At 43.0% G+C, this 16,567-nt stretch overlaps 1 protein-coding gene across 1 annotated transcript in view; it reads right to left on the bottom strand.

Moving 5' to 3' along the window:
* The window catches only part of LOC126427056 (actin-binding Rho-activating protein-like), a 219,360-nt gene extending 207,491 nt beyond the window's left edge, over positions 1-11,869 (bottom strand). The window contains exon 1 of the mRNA XM_050089235.1: positions 11,655-11,869. Within this exon, the coding sequence (XP_049945192.1) occupies positions 11,655-11,702 (48 nt within the window). The 5' untranslated portion in view covers positions 11,703-11,869. The remainder of the gene's footprint in view (positions 1-11,654) is intronic.
* Between the last annotated feature and the right edge of the window lie 4,698 nt (positions 11,870-16,567).

The following is a 16,567-nucleotide window of genomic DNA, read 5'->3' as shown; positions in this document are numbered from 1 at the left end:
ACCCACATGTCAGCAGGGGGCTGTTCAAGCTGGTGGAGGCTCTGTAATGGTGTGGGGCGTGTGCAGTTGGAGTGATATGGGAACCCTGTTACGTCTAGGTATGACTCTGACAGGTGACACGTAAGTAAGCATCCATTCATGTCCATCATGCATTCCGACGGATTTGGGCAAATCCAGCATGTCAATGCGACACCCCATACGTCCAGAATTGCTATACAGTGGCTCCATGAAGACTCTTTTGAGTTTAAACTCTTCCGCCGGGCACCAAACTCCCCAGACACGAACATGGAATACTTTGCAACGTGCTGTTGATAAGAGATCTCCACCCTCTCGTATTCTTACGGGTTTATGGACAGCGCTGCATGATTCTTTGTGTCAGTTCCCAGCACTACTTCAGACATTAGTCGATCCCCTGCCACGACGTGTTGCGGCTCTTCTGCGTGCTTGCGACGGCGCTTCACGATATTAGGCAGGAGTACCAGTTTCTTTGGCCCTTCAGTATATATACCACATAGATTAAGAGGACGGGGTACCGATGCCCCATGGTACACAAAACAGGTCAGAACACTGTTGCAGAAGCAACGAAAAAAGCATGCCGAAATTGATAGCGCGCATATTCCCCCAGATAACTTTTACAGACGCTCGAAACCTAGGGCAAAGTTCAATGCGAGATGCTTTTAATATTTTCCACGACGTGACTTTGTTTCGAAATCTGACAGAAAATCCAAAGAGAATGCGGTCGTATGTAAAGTATACCAGCGGCCAGGGGCGGATCCAGAATATGAATCATGAAAAACTGCCAACATGAGTAACAGAAGTCGATAGGTGTAAATGGGGCAATTGCCCCCCCCCCCCCCCCCTCCTCCCTGGTGCGTGACCCATCTTTTTTTCCGACTGCTTTAAGGGCTGATTACGTCAGCCTATCTAGTATGTTTTACTTGCGGCACCTGAAAACTTATTTAAGAACATCGATGAATGAAAACCGCCTCCTTGGTCTTGCACTTATGCATATTCATTACCAGATTCCTGTAGACATAGAAAAAGTAATTACAAGATTTTCAAAAAGTGGTCGTAGAAGGAGATAAGAATTTAATATTTAAGAGCAGTATTGTGAATATACATATTTAATATTAAATTTCATTTTATTTATACTTTTGCATTTTTATTTTATTTCTTATTTTTTTACAAGAAGAAAGAAAGAAATTTCTTATTGTTAATATTTACATTCATGAGGAAAAACAGTTTATTATGAGCATAAAATGACGTAATTAACAATATAAGATGATTTCCTGAACACAGTCAAATACCCTATCGTAACTTTTCGCAGTCGTATCGTCATTGCTGCGTATAAGCACATGCGCGAATTCGATGGCAACATTCTGTCAGATGAAAGCAAATGGTGAACTAATTTCGATGATTTAAGAATGGAAACAAATGAACATTATCATTTTTATAGATTATTTTACATTAGCAGACAAACACAGAGTTTTTCAAGTGCACATGTCGTATTTGAAGAATATTTTTTGGGTAATACAGTAAGTTATTTCATTAAACACACAGCGCGCGCGTATAGAGTATTTGGAATTAATTTTTTTGAAGGCAGGTACCAAAAAAATTGCCCCTCCCCCCACCGAGATCCAGGATCCGCCCCTGCCAGCGGCAAAGTGCAAAAAATACTTTTGTAAGTAGGCTATTTAGGTTTTTATGTTGGTAACCTCACCTAGCGCTCTGTATGAATATCACTGGCTGTGCTGTGTGCAGTCTGTGGCTGGTGGGCATTGTTGAAATAGTCGCTATTGTACTGTTGGGCAGCTGGATGTTAACAGCGCGTAGCGTTGCGCAGTTGGAGGTGAGCCGCCAGCAGTGGTGGATGTGGGGAGAGAGACGGCGGAGTTTTGAGAGTGGATGATCTGGACGTGTGTCCGTCAGAGAGAGTAAATTTGTAAGACTGGATGTCATGAACTGATGTATTTATATTATGACTATTGAACACTATTAAGGTAAATACATTGTTTGTTCTTTATCAAAATCTTTCACTTGCTAACTATGCCTATCGGTAGTTGGTGCCTTCAGCAGTTAGAATCTTTTATTTAGCTGGCAGTATTGGCACTCGCTGTGTTGCAGTAGTTCGAGTAATGAAGATTTTTGTGGGGTAAGTGATTCATGAAAGGTATAGGTTATTGTTAGTCAGGGCCATTCTTTTGTAGGGATTATTGAAAGTCAGAGTGCGTTGCGCTAAAAATATTGTGTGTCAGTTTAGTGTTGATCAGACTAGGTAAAGAGAGAAATGTCTGAGTACGTTCAGTTCTGCTCAGCTGTTTGAAAAACAAATAACGTAAGGGGTTTACCAGCACAGTAATTCAATAAATTTTTCTAAGGGGACGTTTCACTTTCACTGTGTGTGATAATATTGGTGATGTCACTAAAGCACAGTTACTAAAAACAGAGTTTTGTAATTCCTGCACCAAAGAAGACGAAGTAATTATCTCAGAATATGAATCAAGAAAAACTGCCAACATGAGGAACAGAAGTCGATACGTGTAAAATACCAGGTTAAATCAGTTAATAAATGCAAAGCTTTTGGTCCTTACTGTACAGCAGCATGTCTACCTCAGAGTATGCTGATATAACAGCTCCTTTCATAGTAGTCACGTACAACCGCTAGCTCGTCGAAAGATCCGCACTGAAAGACTGGAAAGTTGCACAGGTCATAGCAATACCCAAGAAAGTAGATAGGAAAAATCTGGCAAACTACACCCATATCGCTAACGCCGACTTGCGGTAGGATTTTAGAACACACACTGTGCTCGAGCACTCTGAATTACCTAGCAGAAAATGACTTATTGACAAACAGTCCACATGAATTCGGAAAACGTAATTCTTGTGAAACGCAACTAGCTTTTTATCCCCACGAAGTAATAAGCACTATCGAGAGGGGATTCCGTATTTCTAGATTTCTAGAAAGGCTTTATACACCGTTTCTCACAACCAGCTTCTCATCAAATTGATTGGCTATGGAACGTCATCCTAGTTGAGCCATTGGATTCGTGATTTCCTGTCAGAGGGGGCAGAGTCCGTAATAACCGACGGAGGGTCATCGAGTTGGACATAAGTAATATCTGTCGTTCCCCTTTGAAGTGTTATAGTCCATCTGCTCTTCCTGATCTACATAAACGACATAGAAGACAGTATGAGCAGCCCTCTTACATTATTTGTAGTCGGCATAGTCCCTTACCGTCTCATAAAGCCATCAGAGGATCAAAATGAATTCAAAAATGATTTAGACAATGTACCTCAAAAATGAGATCGACGGGAGGTGCAAAATGGCTAATCAGGAATGACTAGAGGACACCTGCAAGGACGTAGAGGCATATATCACTAGGGGTAAGATAGATACTGCCTACAGGAAAATTAAAGAGACGTTTGGAGGAAAGAGAACCACCTGTATGAATATAAAGAGCTCAGATGGAAAACACGTCCTAAGCAAAAAAGGGTAGGCAGAAAGGTTGAAGGAGTATATAGACAGCTTATACAAGGGCGATGTACACGAGGGTAATGTTATGGAAATGGAAGAGGACGTGGATGAAGATGAAATGGGAGATATGATTCTGTGTGAAGAATTTGACAGAGCACTTAAAGACCTATGTCGAAACAAGGCCCCAGGAGAAGACATTCCATTAGAACTGTTGATAGCCTTGGGAGAGCATCCCATGACAAAAATCTACCATCTGGTGAGCAAGATGTATGACACAGGCGAAATACTCTCAGACGTCAAGAAGAATATAATAATTCCAATCCCGAAGAAAGCAGGTTTGATAGGTGTGAAAATAACCAAACTATCAGTCTAATCAGTCACGGCTGCAAAATAGTAACACGAATTCTTTACAGACGAATGGAAAAACTGGTAGAAGACAGCCTTGGGGAAGATCAGTTTGGATTCCACAGAAATGTTGGAACACACAAGGAAATACTGACCCTACTTACCTCAAAAGATGGATTAAGGAAAGGCAAACCTACGTTTCTGAGATTTGTAGACTTAGAGAAAGGTTTTCACAATGTTGACTAGAATATTCTCTTTCAAATTCTGATGGTGGCAGGGGCCAAATACAGCGAGTGAAAGGCTATTTATAATTTGTACAGAAACCAGATGGCAGTTATGAGTCGAGGGGTACGAAAGGGAAGCAGTGGTTGGGAAGGGAGTGAGACAGGGATGTAGGGTATCCACGATATTATTCAATCTGTATATTGAGCAAGCAGTGAAGAAAACAAAAGAAAAATCTGGATTAGAAATTAAAATCTATGGAAAAAAATAAAATCTTTGAGGTTCGCCGATGACATTGTAATCCTGTCAGAGGAAGCAAAGGACTTGCAAGAGCAGTTGAACGGAATGGACAGTGTCTTGAAAGAAGGCTATAAGATGAACATCAACAGGAGTAAAACTAGGATAATGGAATGTAGCCGGATTAAATTTGCTGATGCTGAGGAAATTTGATTAGGAAATGACACACTTACAGCAGTAGATGAGTTTTGCTGTTTGTGGAGCAAAATAGCTGATGATGGTCGAAGTAGGGAGGACATAAAACGTAGACTGGGTATGGCAATGAAAGCGTTTCTGAAGAAGAGAAATTTGTTAACATCGAGTATAAAGTATCAGGAAGTCCTTTCTGAAAATATTTGTGTGTAATGTAGCCATAAATGGAAGTGAAACATGGACGATAAATAGTTTAGACAAAAAGAGAATAGAAGCTTTCGAAATGTGGTGCTACAGAAAAATGCTGAAGATAAGATGGGTAGATCATGCAACTAACGAGGAGGTACTCAGTAGACTTGGGGATAAGAGGAATTTGTAGCACAACTTGACTAGAAGAAAGGGATCACCAATTTAGTTCTAGAGGGAAGCGTGGAGGGTAAAAATCGTAGAGGGGGACCGAGAGCAGATTGAGAAGGATGTAGGTTGCAGTAGTTACTCAGAGATGAAGGCTTGCACAGGATAATGTAGCATGGAGAGCTGCATCAAACCCGTCTCTGGACTGTAGACTGCAACAACAACATCTCTATGGTGCGAAAAATGGAAGTTGACTAAATTATGAAAAGTGTGAATTCAGCCACAGGATTACCAAAAGGAATCCGCTAAATTTCGGGTACATGATAAATCACGCAGATCTAAAGGCTTTATGTTCAACTACATATTTAAGAATCACCATTACGAATAAGTTGAAACGATCACATAGATAATGTTGTGGGGACAGCAAACCAAGGACTGCGATTGTTTTTGGCAGAACACTTAAAAATGTAACAAGTCTGCCAGAGAGACTGCTGGCACCACGCTTTTCCACCTTCAAAATGGCTCTGAGCACTATGGGACTTAACTTCTAAGGTCATCAGTCCCCTAGAACTTAGAACTACTTAAACCTAACTAACCTAAGGACATCACACACATCCATGCCCGAGGCAGGATTCGAACCTGCGACAGTAGCGGTCGCGCGGTTCCAGACTGTAGCGTCTAGAACCGCTCGGCCACACCGGCCAGCCACGACATTGAATTCTGAGATCTTTATTTTTCCTTGTCGCCAGTCAGATCGCATTTGATTTTAACTAACACTTTAAGTATTTTATTGGAGAAACAGCAAGCCCCTCTGAATGATTCTCCATTAGCAGAACTGTGATCATTCTCTACTGTACAATCGTCGTCGTTTGCATCTATTTTTTTAACTATATCACTGACCTCTTCCTCCACCCACCACTTAACAATTTAATCAAACTTACGATCGTTAAAACTGACACGTTCCTGTGAACACATTTTATGCTCTGCTGAAGGAAACATGTACATAGTTCACGAGCCGGAGTCTAGGATAACTCTACACATGTCAGTACCATGTGTTAGTAACGAGAAAACAAGGCGATAAGGCAACCAACAACAAAATATTGCCGGCCGGATTGGCCGTGCGGTTCTAGGCGCTACGGTCTGGAACCGCGAGACCGCTGCGGTCGCAGGTTCGAATCCTGCGTCAGGCATGGATGTGTGTGGTGTCCTTAGTTAGGTTTAAGTAGTTCTAAGTTCTATGGGACTCATGACCTCAGAAGTTATGTCCCATAGTGTTCAGAGCCATATTTGAACAAAATATTGTAGAGTGGGCAATTTAAGTAGGGTAGGGGGAGTAAAGTACCAGCTGATCAAAAAGTCAGTATAAATTTGAAAAGTTAATAAACCACGGAATAATGTAGATAGAGAGGTAAAAATTGACACACATTTTTGGAATGACATGGGGTTTTATTAGAACCAGGCGCTCCACCCCATATTGCTAGACACGTGAAAAATCCCTTGCACGCGTCGTGTGGTGATGATCGTGTGCTCAGCCGCCACTTTCGTCATGCTTGGCCTCCCAGGTCCCCAGACCTCAGTCCGTGCGATTATTGGCTTTGGGGTTACCTGAAGTCGCAAGTGTATCGTGATCGACCGACATCTCTAGGGATGCTGAAAGACAACATACGACGCCAATGCCTCACCATAACTCCGTACATGCTTTACAGTGCTGTTCACAACATTATTCCTCGACTACAGCTATTGTCGAGGAATGATGGTGGACACATTGAGCATTTCCTGTAAAGAACATCATCTTTGCTTTGTCTTACTTTGTTATGCTAATTATTGCTATTCTGATCGGATGAAGCGCCATCTGTCGGACATTTTTTGAACCTGTATTTTTTTTTTTTTTGGTTCTAATAAAACCCCATGTCATTCGAAGCATGTGTGTCAATTTGTACCTCTCTATCTACATTATTCCGTGACATATTCAGTTTTCAAATTTATACTGAATTTTTTGATCAGCCGGTAGTATTCCGCCATAACTGACCTTGGAGGATAAAGAGTTCGAAAACTTTCGCGCGGTCAGAGGAACCACACCTCGTGACTTAACCCTTTCGTGGGCAAAATTATTAAGCAGTTTTTTTAAATGATGGAGAGCAGACAGTAGTTAACAGATAGGTATATTTATCATACAGAATATCAAATTTGCTCCAACTGTGAAAATGAGGTCACACAAAAAGGTGAGAAGTATTCTTCCCACTGCCCTTCCTTGGAGTTAAATGACAAAAACAACCTTTTCAATATATGTCATATTTATTTGATAAATTTACTTCTCTTGTTACAATGATTGTTCACAATTACTTGACATGAAATTTTCTGAAACATGGGTCTATGCAAAGTGGTATTTGACAATATGTACAAACACAGCGAGTGCTCTTTTCCGCAGCTTTGGTACTACAGTGATGGCACGTCCAGTAGGTTTCTCTTAAAATGGGTTGATGCTCCCCTACAGCCACATGACGAAAATCTTCAGGTACTTTACCCCTTTTTGCCAGAAAGACAGATTTTTGTCCACGCCTTTTTCGGGATGAGAAGCCAGCGATCAATTGTCTGGCTAGATGGATCCTGTATGTGAGCTGATGATGCTGTCCACTTTCTCTTTTACTTATTTTCCACAGGATAAAACTGTTCACTGCGGCAACGTCCACCAGGAAATAAAATATTCTGTGCCACCATTTTACAGAACGTCTGCCAATAGCATACCTTTCTCGTAATTGATCAAACTTATCGACACCACCCATTATTTTCTTGTATTCTGCCACAATTTCAGTACGAGAAATCTCTTTGCTAGTACCATCCTTGATTTTCCTTTTCACTGTGGGTATTTCTCATGGCTCATGAACTCAGGACAGGAAAGTGACTGGACGGTTATCCATCCATTTCACTGCATAAATGGCTCCTTTTGTTTCAAACTGGAATTCTCCTCTTTCCAATTTTCGGTTTCCTTCATAAATTTGGGTAAATCAAAAGTATTTACCTTATACTATAGCTTTGAGGGAAAAAAAATCACAAAATGTCACGCGAACAGCACTGAAAGGCTCCTCTACAGAGCAACCCTCAGCTATACAATGCCTCTGCGCGAAGGTACAGCAAAAACGGCGGGAACTTCCCATTGGAAGTAGTACCCTATACTGATGATTTTCACGGGTTTGCAGCCGGGTTCCATTGCCCTGACGACAACACGATATTTCGGCGGATCATGTGGCCGCCATCTTCAGGTGACGATTGAGTGCACAATCACGCCGGAACTGAAGAGACCTCATTTTTTTTTTCTTTATTGATTTTCAATTCCCCCCGCAGGGGGCGGGCTGGCAGCAGCTTAGTACGTTGCTCTACAGCCTACAGACTTTTTTTTTTAAAAAAAAGAAAGAAACAAGGAAAAACAGGCGATAAAATTGTGACTTAAAGTGTAAAATGGCGTAAAAATGCGGAAAGTTAAAACAGAAAGCAAAAGGGGTTGGCAATGTTGATAAAATACACAGGAATCAGACAAGTAACATAGTAGACACACAATTAAAAAACAGGGCGACAGTCTGGTTTCTGTTCGCAAGAGATAAAAAATCACACCCAGTGACAGTATGATGGCTGTTCGCTACACTTCCCAAAAGACCCAACACGGAACACTCACTGAAAAAACACACATGGTAAAACACTGCACGAAAATGGCGGCACAAATATGGCCCTCCCGAGCCAAAGGCAGATGGGGGGGGGGGGACCTGGAGGAGGGGGAAAAACAAGGAGGGAGGAGAGGAGAAGGGGGGAACCAAGGAGGGAGAGGACTAATAAAGGGGGAGAAGGGCAGACGCGAGAGGGAATGAGAGGAGGCCGAGGAGGGAAATGTAAAGGACTCGGGGGAGAGAAGGGGGCAAAGAGAGGGGAGGTGGGGAAGGAAGAGGATGGAAGGGGGGAGAGGGAGCCCAGGAAAAGGACAGAGGAAAGGAGGGGGAGCGAGGATCAGAGTTGATAGGAGGGATAAATGGAGGGAGAGAGGGCATCATCCAGGAGGGGGTTTATGGAAGCCACCTTGGGAAAGGAGATGTAGGGTGTAGAGATGGAGGGTAGGGGGGACACAACAGTGAAGATGTGACAGGTGGTGGGGATGGGAGAGGAGAGGAGGAACCAGGGGGTGAGGGGGGTTCTAAGCAGCGGGAGGTGTAGAGGATGCGAATATGTTCGAGGAATAGCAGCAGATGGGGGAAAGGGATGAGATCATAGAGGATCCGCGTGGGGGACGGGAGGCGTATATGGAAGGCGAGGCGGAGTGCATGATGCCCAAGGATCCGGAGGGACTTATAGAATTTGGGGGGGGGGCAAAAGAGACCTCAGATTCTGCGGCTCCTTTATACCGTGGGTACTGGCAGTTGCGCGTGCGTGAGCAATGGAAGAACTGCCCTCTGTGAGGTGAAGAATTGCAGCAGCGCCAGCGTTGAAAACTGTCAAAAGCGAGGAATCGCAGAATTAAAATGCAGACGGTCGGAAACCAGACCGTTGTTGTTTTATCTGTGATAAAATAGGATTCCACGTCTTACTTAAAGGAAAACATTTATCTCTATTAATAATATCATCAGACAGATGTATTTCAATTGATTCTTTCAATAGGCAATCCCAGTAATGGGAAGCCGAGGCAATAATTTGTGCCTCGTTATACGACATATTGTGCCCTTCATTAAGACAGTGTTCAGGAACGGCTGATTTTTCCGGCTGGAGCAGACGCGTATGCCGTTGATGTTCCACACATCGATCTTGAACTGTATGATCAGTCTGTCCAATGTAGGCCTTTCCGCAGTGACAGGGAATCTTGTATACCCCAGGCTTCCTCAGTCCCAAATCATCTTTAACCGATCCCAGAAGGGATATAGTTTTTGCCAAAGGCATAGGGACGCTTTTAATATCATACTTCCTGAGTATTCTCGAAATTTTCGAAGAAATACTTCCCACGAAGGGTAAAAAAGCAACTGATTTGGAAGTGTCCACCGTTGGTTCTCGTGGGGGGTCCAAATTGAAAAGCACGAGTAATTTGGCGATCAGAACACCCATTCTGCCTGAAAACAACCTTAAGGTGATCCAACTTCTGTTTCAAGTTATCGGCATCCGAAGCAGCATAAGCCCTCTTGACCAGTGTGCGTAAAACTCCCAAGCGTAGATGTTGTGGATGACAACTTGTGGCATGGAGGTAGAGGTCTTCGGTATACACTGTGTCCCAAAGTCCCATATTCTTTCTCATGTACTAAGACATCCAAACAAGGTAATTTGCCATATTTTTTTCCCAATTTCCATCGTAAATTTGATTTGTGGATGAAGGCAGTTAAAATGTGATTGTGCACTCAATCATCACCTGAAGATGGCGGCCAGATGGTCCGCCGAAATATCGTGTTGTCGTCAGGAGGATGGAACCCGGCTGCAAACCCGTGAAAATCATCAGTATTTGATATGCCGGGAAAATCTACGTTATCACAGTACCCTACACTGTTCACTAGGTGGTAGCACCATACAGAGGTGGGAACTGTGAATCCCACGGGACTAGTGTAAGACGTGTATATTTCTATTGTCTACTGTCAAACCACAATTTATGAAAGATGTTTATATTATATCAATAGGATTAAGTAGGAATAATTAATATTTGTCATGTTGGAAATAATTGTGGTAGCAGGGAATATCTGCACCAAAGTATTGTTGATTTAACTTTAAAAAGGGCGGGAGGACCCGCATACGGATACATTTTAAGAAAAGAGCGGGAAAGGCCGCGCATTGATACATTTTGTAATGGTAGCGGGCATTGTCTGCACCAGAAAGCATTGTTGGCGTGAGAGACAGCAATTTAGCGTTCGTAGGAAGTCAGTAGTAAGCGAGAAGTGAAGCGAGTCGGTAGCAGGTCTGAAGCGAGAGGTTGAGAGGAGCGGTGTGCCTGCCAGCCACCAGCTGTGACTTACAAGAGATTATAAACGGATGTACAGAGACATCAGCTAACTATTATCATAAGGGGAACTAATATTATTGAATTAATTTTTTTAGAAACTCTAGACTACTGAAGGAATGTTTGTGCATCGCTAGTTGTAAGATTATTGTAAAAAGTAAGTCCCATTTGAACGTTTGTAAAATCATTTCATTCAGAATATAATTAACTTTTGCCAGCAATACTGCATTCCTAATTATAATCCATCCCAAAAACCATCAACGTGAAACTTTGCAAAATTTTATTGTTGTCAAGAAAAAGTTTAACTATGAATTACGTAACTTCAGTCAAATTAATTAGAGAATAACGTCAACTTTGCTACTAAAGAATAACGTCAGCTTTGGTAATAAATAGAGCCACTTATTATGAAAGCCCACTAGCGGCTAATACAGTGTAGTAAAACAGAGTAAGTATATTCATGTTGCAGTTCGATGTAGCAGTCAGATGGCGATCCAGTAACAGTAAAAAAGGTAAGGAACAGTTTTGGGTTATTGCAGGTAACGACTGAGGGCCACATGACGACGACACATTCTATGTTTCGTCGAAATAATCAGAAAATCACTTTTAATAAGCAGCAATTAAATTTGTATGAGGAGATTGAGAAAGAGAATAAATTTCAAAGGGAAGATTTCATTTGTTATTATTAAGCAAGAGATACAAATCCTAAGAAAAGGTTTCACAGTTTATTGTAAAATGGAAGGTTGTGTAGTAACAAAAGAGATATAGTGGAGTTGGGAAGGTTTCACTAGGAGCGTGTTCATTGTAGTGGGAAGCATGTTTCCCACGGTTCACGAAAGGGTTAAGGGTTAATGAACGGAAGCGATGACGACTCACCAAGCGCGCCATGTTCTCCAGCTCCGGGTGGTGTTCGTCGTCATCCATGACTCGCTCGTCTTCAGCGGCCTCTGGAGACTCCAGCCGCTGCCTCGGCGCAGGTGTGACGCACACTAACACGCTACACCAACTGCACGGACCTGCAGCAGGTGTACCGCCAGAGTCTGCTGCGCCGTGTCTGTTTTGACCACAGCTGCCGCGAGTTAAATGCGGCGCGGGACTGCTGCCCGAAAAAACACTCCCCCCCCCCTTTCCCCTCCGCTCCCCCTCTCCCCCCCCCCCCCCCCCGCGCTTACTCTAATCTGCCGGCCGTGCTATAGCAGCGCGCACAATGCGAGACTGGGTGCCCCCACTCCACTCCACTCCACCGGGCGGCGTCTATAAATACCGCGCTCCGCGCCGCTGCAGGCGCAGCCGCCCTAATGAACGGAGAAGCGACGTAGACGCGCCGAGCCGCGAACTTCCGGACGCTTCGCCGGTTAACCAACCGCGCGGACTCTACACTCGCCGACCGCATTTAGCGCGAAAGCGCGCTTCGCGTGCGCCTACGCTTATCCGCCCAAATTAATAACGACCGCCATGTTAGGCGAGGTGCGGCGCGGCGGCTAAAGATACCCGCTACTCTCATCGCGACAGCTCGAGCATCGGCTACGTCCGTTGTACGCACGTCTGCGGCCGGGAATCGTGAAATTTGCTGGAACTCCCTGTACTTGTTGATAGGACAGCTTGGCTGTGGAAGTGGAAGGGTAGCCCACAACATAGACAACAGTATTCACAATTACAAGCACCCAAGCTTCAATGATCTTCCAGCAATAAAGGCTCTTAACAAATTTCAATTAAGCAAGGACATATAAACTTGGTTACAAACATATGTTGACCTTCAACCAGTGAATAACACCGATGAAGAATTACCAATCAATAAAACGTAGATAAAGGACTGCTTTACAAGAATGCTTAAATTAAAATCATGAAAGCTAAGTTACAAATTTTATGTTAAGCTTCAACAGGTGAATAACCCAAAGAAATAATTCTCATTTAAATGAAACATAGATAGGAAAATGCCTTACCAAAATGCTTGAATTGTGTAAAATCATGAACAGCTGAGTTACAACTTTTCTCACAAACTACTTAGGAATTTACAGCAAATAAACAAGTTCGATCTGGTTAACCAGACACTTTCATAGCATTTGTCGACCCGGAAAAAGCGTTCGACAATATAAAATGGTGCAAGCTGTTCGAGATTCTGAAAAAAGTAGGGGTAAGCTATAGGGAGAGAGGGGTCATATACAATATGTACAACAACCAAGAGGGAATAATAAGAGTGGACGATCAAGAACGAAATGCTCGTATTAAGAAGGGTATAAGACAAGGCTGTAGCCTTTCGCCCCTACTCTTCAACCTGTACATCGAGGAAGCAATGATGGAAATCAAAGAAAGGTTCAGGAGTGGAATAAAAATACAAGGTGAAAGGATATCAATGATACGATTCGCTGCTGACATTGCTATCCTGAGTGAGAGTGAAGAAGAATTAAATGATCTGCTGAACGGAATGAACAGTCTAATGAGTACACAGTATGGTTTGAGAGTAAATCGGAGAAAGACGAAGGTAATGAAAAGTAGTAGAAGTGAGAACAGCGAGAAACTTAACATCAGGATTGATGGTCACGAAGTCAATGAAGTTAAGGAATTCTGCTATCTAGGCAGAAAAATAACCAATGACGGACGGAGCAAAGAGGACATCAAAAGCAGACTCGCTATGGCAAAAAAGGCATTTCTGGCGAAGAGAAGTCTACTAATATCAAATACCGGCTTTAACTTGAGGAAGAAATTTCTGAGGATGTACGTCTGGAGTACAGCATTGTATGGTAGTGAAACATGGACTGTGGGAAAACCGGAACAGAAGAGAATCGAAGCATTTGAGATGTGGTGCTATAGACGAATGTTGAAAATTAGGTGGACTGATAAGGTAAGGAATGAGGAGGTTCTACGCAGAATCGGAGAGGAAAGGAATATGTGGAAAACACTGATAAGGGGAAGGGACAGGATGATAGGACATCTGCTAAGACATGAGGGAATGACTTCCATGGTACTAGAGGGAGCTGTAGAGGGCAAAAACTGTAGAGGAAGACAGAGATTGGAATACGTCAAGCAAATAATTGAGGACGTAGGTTGCAAGTGCTATTCTGAGATGAAGAGGTTAGCACAGGAAAGGAATTCGTGGCGGGCCGCATCAAACCAGTCAGTAGACTGATGGAAAAAAAAAAAACAGCAGGTAACTGCCAAGTCCAAGCCACTCAGAGCGGACGACCGCCCCACCGCTGGTCATCAACCGACATCGTCACGGCCCAGTGGCCACCGTGCCAAAACAGACTAACGTTTCGGTAAGCGACCGACAGCAACACAGGAGTAACAGTGACAAAGTCGGCGTACGCCTTACGAAACACGGCACCCCCTGAAGCGGGAGCAGGCACAGCTGACTAGCGGCCGTACAACCGCGAGCAAACAAATCTCACGCCGCCCGTACTAAAGCCGTCGGCACACGGACCGTGCATCCGAACGTTGAGCGTGCCGACTTTCTGACGTCATAGCATGGAATAGCACGGTCGGGAGTCTTTCCGAACGTGCAGAGAATATCTGGCATGTCAGATATCCTGAGCGTGCGTCTGAACGTTGACCAATGAGATGGCACGCCATCTCCCTTCAGTACAGATTTGAGAGGCGCCATATTGGCATTCATTTCAAGCTTATATGTATATATGCCGTTTCCGAGCACCAGCAAATTGAGAATCACTGGAAAACCCGTTGTTAGTTGTGTGATTCGTTCCAATAACATAATGAGAAACATCATATTCGTGGCAAAAGAATTACTATAACTTGCGTATTATGAGAGGAGGCTATTTGAAGGCAGCGACACACTGAAGATCCACCCAAAACGCATTGTTCTTGGTACAGTTCGTTATAATTAAATTTCAATTAGTAACATAATTATCTACGATTAACGTTTTCGGTACGCGCTAACATAATATGATTAAATACAAGGACCGAGTTGTTGGTTTAGCGTAATGAGTAGCGTCTTTGATAATGAGTTTTTGTTGAAGCAGTGGTTCGCGTGTCAACACTTCCAATTTTTTTTCGTAACATTCACGTTTTTATTAGGTTCTGATACTTTATTATTAGTTTAATATAAGTATATGCTATAATATTTGATGTTATGTAAATATAAGTTCACCTTGTTTTGAGGGGTGACTGTTCGATTGGCTTAATCTGCAGGACAGCTTGCGGTACTTGTATAAAGATATTTTGCTCCTTTTTCTTTTACGCTTCGTAATTCACATGTTGCAAAGATTCTGCTACTGGATAGGGACAGTGATTAAGTAAGACTGACCTTGGGGTATTACTAAAATGTGGGAATGATGAAATAATGTTTATCTTATGCGGAGAAGTGTTCCAAATTTGTACCGCACTGTTTGCAATGGAACTTTTATAAGCCTGTGTCCTTATTGACTGGACACGGTACTTTCCTTTTCGTGGACGATGGAGGAAATGTGTGCTTTAATAAAGCTAACATGGCAATTTTACGCGCGCCCGTTGAGTAAACAGTGTGATTTACGAACTAGAAACATCTCTCAAACTGCCGCTGGAGTGCGTTGCGATCGCGTATACCACTTTGTGGCCCACGTACCGTGTGCACAAGCCGCATCGTTCCTGAGCGTTCAGCAGCACACTGAACTCGGCACGCTCAACGTTTAAACGTTCGACAGCGCGGTCCGTGTGCCGACGGCTTAACGCGGGAAATGATAGCGAGCGACAAGACGCCACGCGCAAAGCAGCAACCGTGCCTACCCCTCGACCACAGAATGTGCCCTGTCTCCTTGTCTATGGTAATACAATTTATAGCACACAAGAAACGATTTAAGAATGGCATTAGTTCAACGCAAGATCAGTTAACAGTTGGGTCCAGTAAAGATTTACCCACGGATTTACCTTCAAACCAACTTCCGGACAACAGGCGGAAATTAGTAAATTTGGCATAAGTTTTCACCAGACCGATAAACAAGAAATCAAATTAAACAGTTGCCAAAAATACAGTCACGATACGCAAGCCCTTCAAGACCTTCCTATCTTACAGTTATTAACGGCGAAACATACACAAATGAATGACGAGAAATTCACCGTTTAAAGCAAAAACACACCACAAAGGTTAAATTAATTAATTTGCAGACGAGCCAGTCACTGAAAGCTCAGTTTCACACAGGGTGCGATTTGTGCTCCTGGCAGTGCGGGGGATGTCTTAGGGGGTTAGTAGAATTATATATGTTACTAGCTTGGACTGTGGTGTTACGCATGGTTAAACAGCTATTTATAAATAGATGTTAATGCCGAAACTCACTACTGAACGTATGCATTATCAGAAAGTCCATCCCTTGATATATCTTTAAAAGTACGTTATAGGTAAAGCTTATTTACAAAATCATCTACATGCGGGTACAGATATACGAGGGGAATTCAAAACGTAGAAGGACGTTTGTGAACAGTTGTACTTATTCTGATGATAGAAAACTGAAACATATTAATAGTGTTAATAGTAAGACTTATTAAAAACTTCCAGTGTTCGGCTCCACAAATTTACATTATATGTAAAGTTTTACTCCACTGCGTGGGAGATAAACATCCCAGATTGAGATACATAAACTAAAACCAGAGGAGGGGATGGTCTGATGCAGAGGTGGGGGGGGGGGGGAATTCCCCCATCCCCCCCTGCAAATCGCACACTGGTTTCACAAGATTAGGGCTAACTTCAGTCGGCAGCAATACATTTGTGTGCGTGATAACTAGGTTGCCCAAACAGGACTCCAAAACCCAAAACAACAGGTCACAGGTTAGCTGTCTTGTTCTCGGGTAGTTGGCACCAC

Source organism: Schistocerca serialis, chromosome 11 (assembly GCF_023864345.2).
Source record: "Schistocerca serialis cubense isolate TAMUIC-IGC-003099 chromosome 11, iqSchSeri2.2, whole genome shotgun sequence".
Lineage (NCBI taxonomy): Eukaryota > Metazoa > Arthropoda > Insecta > Orthoptera > Acrididae > Schistocerca > Schistocerca serialis.
The sequence above is the reverse complement of the archived record's forward strand: the minus strand, read 5'-3'. Positions and strand labels throughout refer to the sequence as shown.